General features: G+C 46.8%; 1 protein-coding gene across 1 annotated transcript; it reads right to left on the bottom strand.

The window, feature by feature from the left end:
• Positions 1–187: 187 nt before the first annotated feature.
• On the bottom strand, positions 188–1,789 carry LOC108820423 (uncharacterized). The gene has a single exon (XM_018593367.1). The coding sequence runs from the start codon at positions 1,787–1,789 to the stop codon at positions 188–190; it is 1,602 nt and encodes a 533-aa protein (XP_018448869.1).
• Positions 1,790–2,339: the final 550 nt, after the last annotated feature.

Below are 2,339 nucleotides of genomic sequence, written 5' to 3'. Positions count from 1 at the left end.
TTCCCTCTTGCATCCACCGTTACCAGGCCATGAAAGCCTAGCTTATCTACTATCATCTCCATGTACCGTCTTCCACTTTTGGTCTCACTGAGGAATATTATCTCAGGGAGATGCTGACCATGCATCCCCTGTAGATGTCGAACTGTAGGGGTATTCCCCAACCCCTGACAGTTCCAACTCAATATCCTCATATGGACCTTGAAGGGTTGGAATTACCCATCAACCCTTCTTTCCAGTTTGTTCCACTTGCCAATGCTATCCGTCGGACAGAATGGCCTGGGAAATTGGCTGCTCCACGAGCAGCATGAACAGGAGTATAAGCTGCTACATGAGCAGAATGATCGAGAACTTCTTGTCCCCCTCCACTTGAACCTGAGCCCAATTCCGTTCCACCTAGCCGTTGGAAGACTGATGGGGCCACCTTCTCTATCTCTTGAGCACCTCGTCTTGCTTTCTTGGCCTTTCTCCCTTCACTACTGCCACTCTGCCTTCGGCGCTTTGAGACTGTAGATCCCTCAGGTCCCTTCTCCTCTCTTGGGGTCATAAAACATGGACTTCCCAATCTCTCAAAAACAATTGGAGGACTTCTACTGCCTTTGCTTGATTTTCCTTCTAATCTTTCTCCTTGTGAACCTCCACTCAGACTAATACGTAAGTCGTGCTCCTGAATATGTGATCGACTGCTTCTGTTCCTGCCACCTGAACCGCTATCCTTCTCGGAGCTTCCAAGTCTGTTGAAGACAGAGCCTGGTGTCTTGTTCATTTCAGGTCCTTCTTTGCTGATGGAGCACGTTTTGGCCATGGACTCCTCAGTGCTTTTCGAAGTTCTCGAATCTCCACTCACTCCTTTCTGCTTCCACACTTTTTGGGAAGATGTAGCCACTCGTTTTCCTCTGCGTTTATCTTCTATTCCTACCTTCACAGCATTGTTTCGACGTCCTCTGCTACTTTCTGCTAGTTCTTGCTGCCCTTTCTTGCTCTCCTTTATTGGATCCTTTGTCAAAGCTTCCTTAGCTCGAACCTCCTTCTCTAGAAGTTTTGAACGTAGGTTCGCCTTTAAGCTTTTTCCTTGGGGACCTCGATTAAACTCTGGAGCAATGTAGGCTTGCAGAGGACACTTTGTCTGATCGTGGGTGAGTTTCTTGCAGGTGTAGCAGACCTTGAGTAGTTTCTCGTACTCCAGCTCGGTTGGAACCGTTTCCCCTGATCGAAACCTCGCAATTCTTCTAAACTGCAGTGGCTCTTCGGTGCTGATGGAGACCCTTGCTCTTACATATTCCAGCGAGTCTGAGTTTTTGGCATGGAGCTCCACCGGTCCTACCTCTCCAAGAGGGCCTAGAAGACTCTCTACAATCTCTTTCTTCAGTAGGTGGATGGGGAGACCACGAATCCGAATCCAGAAGGGTATCCTTTGCAGGAACTCCGGATGTGGATTTGGGCTCCACTGATCCAAAGCCACCATCCACCCATTAACAAACCAGGGACCTTTGTTTAGGACGAACTGAAGGTCGTTATCAGAGTTGAAGATGAACTGAACCTTTTGCTCTCCAACTCCTCTTCCTCTCACTCTGTCCTCCATGCCCCATATCGGTGGAAGAGCTTTCACCAGACCTCCCACCTTGTGCGCGTAGGGATTGAGACAGCGTACGATCACGCTCAGTGTGTTTTCTTCAATGAGATCTTCAAACTCCAGGTCTGGGATGTCGACCATCTCTCCTTCCTCCAGGAGCTCCATCTCCTTGAGTTCTTCCAGTAAAGACACCTCCTTTCTCTTTCTGTTGCGAATCATCTCTTCTCTGGGTCTTAGGGTTTGGTACAGACTGAAACTACGTAGATCGACGTGAGAGAATGTAAAGATTAAGGAGAGATTAAGAGAAGATTATGATAACCATTGTGAGAATTCAAGAGAAAGAGAGAGAGGAGTTTGCGAGAGAGAAGTAAAGAAAGAGGAAACTGTTTCCTTGATTGATTTAGTTCATCACACACATACATAAATAGCTAAATCGACATACAAGAAGAAGTAATAAACAAAGGAGCTCAGACTGCGCAGACTGAGCTTGGATAGTGACAGCTCAGGAACGGCTATGAGGCAAAGTGGACATGTGATCTTTATATTAAACAACTCCTTGCCGACATCCCTCCTTTGTCTTGACCTTCCAACGGTATTCTTCTTCTCCTAAACCTTCCTTGGCAAGTCACTCTTTGCTTCCTTGTGGCGGTTAGGATTATTTGAATCCGAGAGAGGCAATGCACATGCTTGTAGAACAAGGCATTGCCATCCAAGCTCATCTTTGATATATCTGATCTTGTTTATCTCCTTATGTCTTCATGTCAACACT

Source organism: Raphanus sativus, unplaced genomic scaffold, assembly GCF_000801105.2.
Source record: "Raphanus sativus cultivar WK10039 unplaced genomic scaffold, ASM80110v3 Scaffold1041, whole genome shotgun sequence".
Lineage (NCBI taxonomy): Eukaryota > Viridiplantae > Streptophyta > Magnoliopsida > Brassicales > Brassicaceae > Raphanus > Raphanus sativus.
This window is presented reverse-complemented; position numbering and strand designations above follow the sequence as displayed.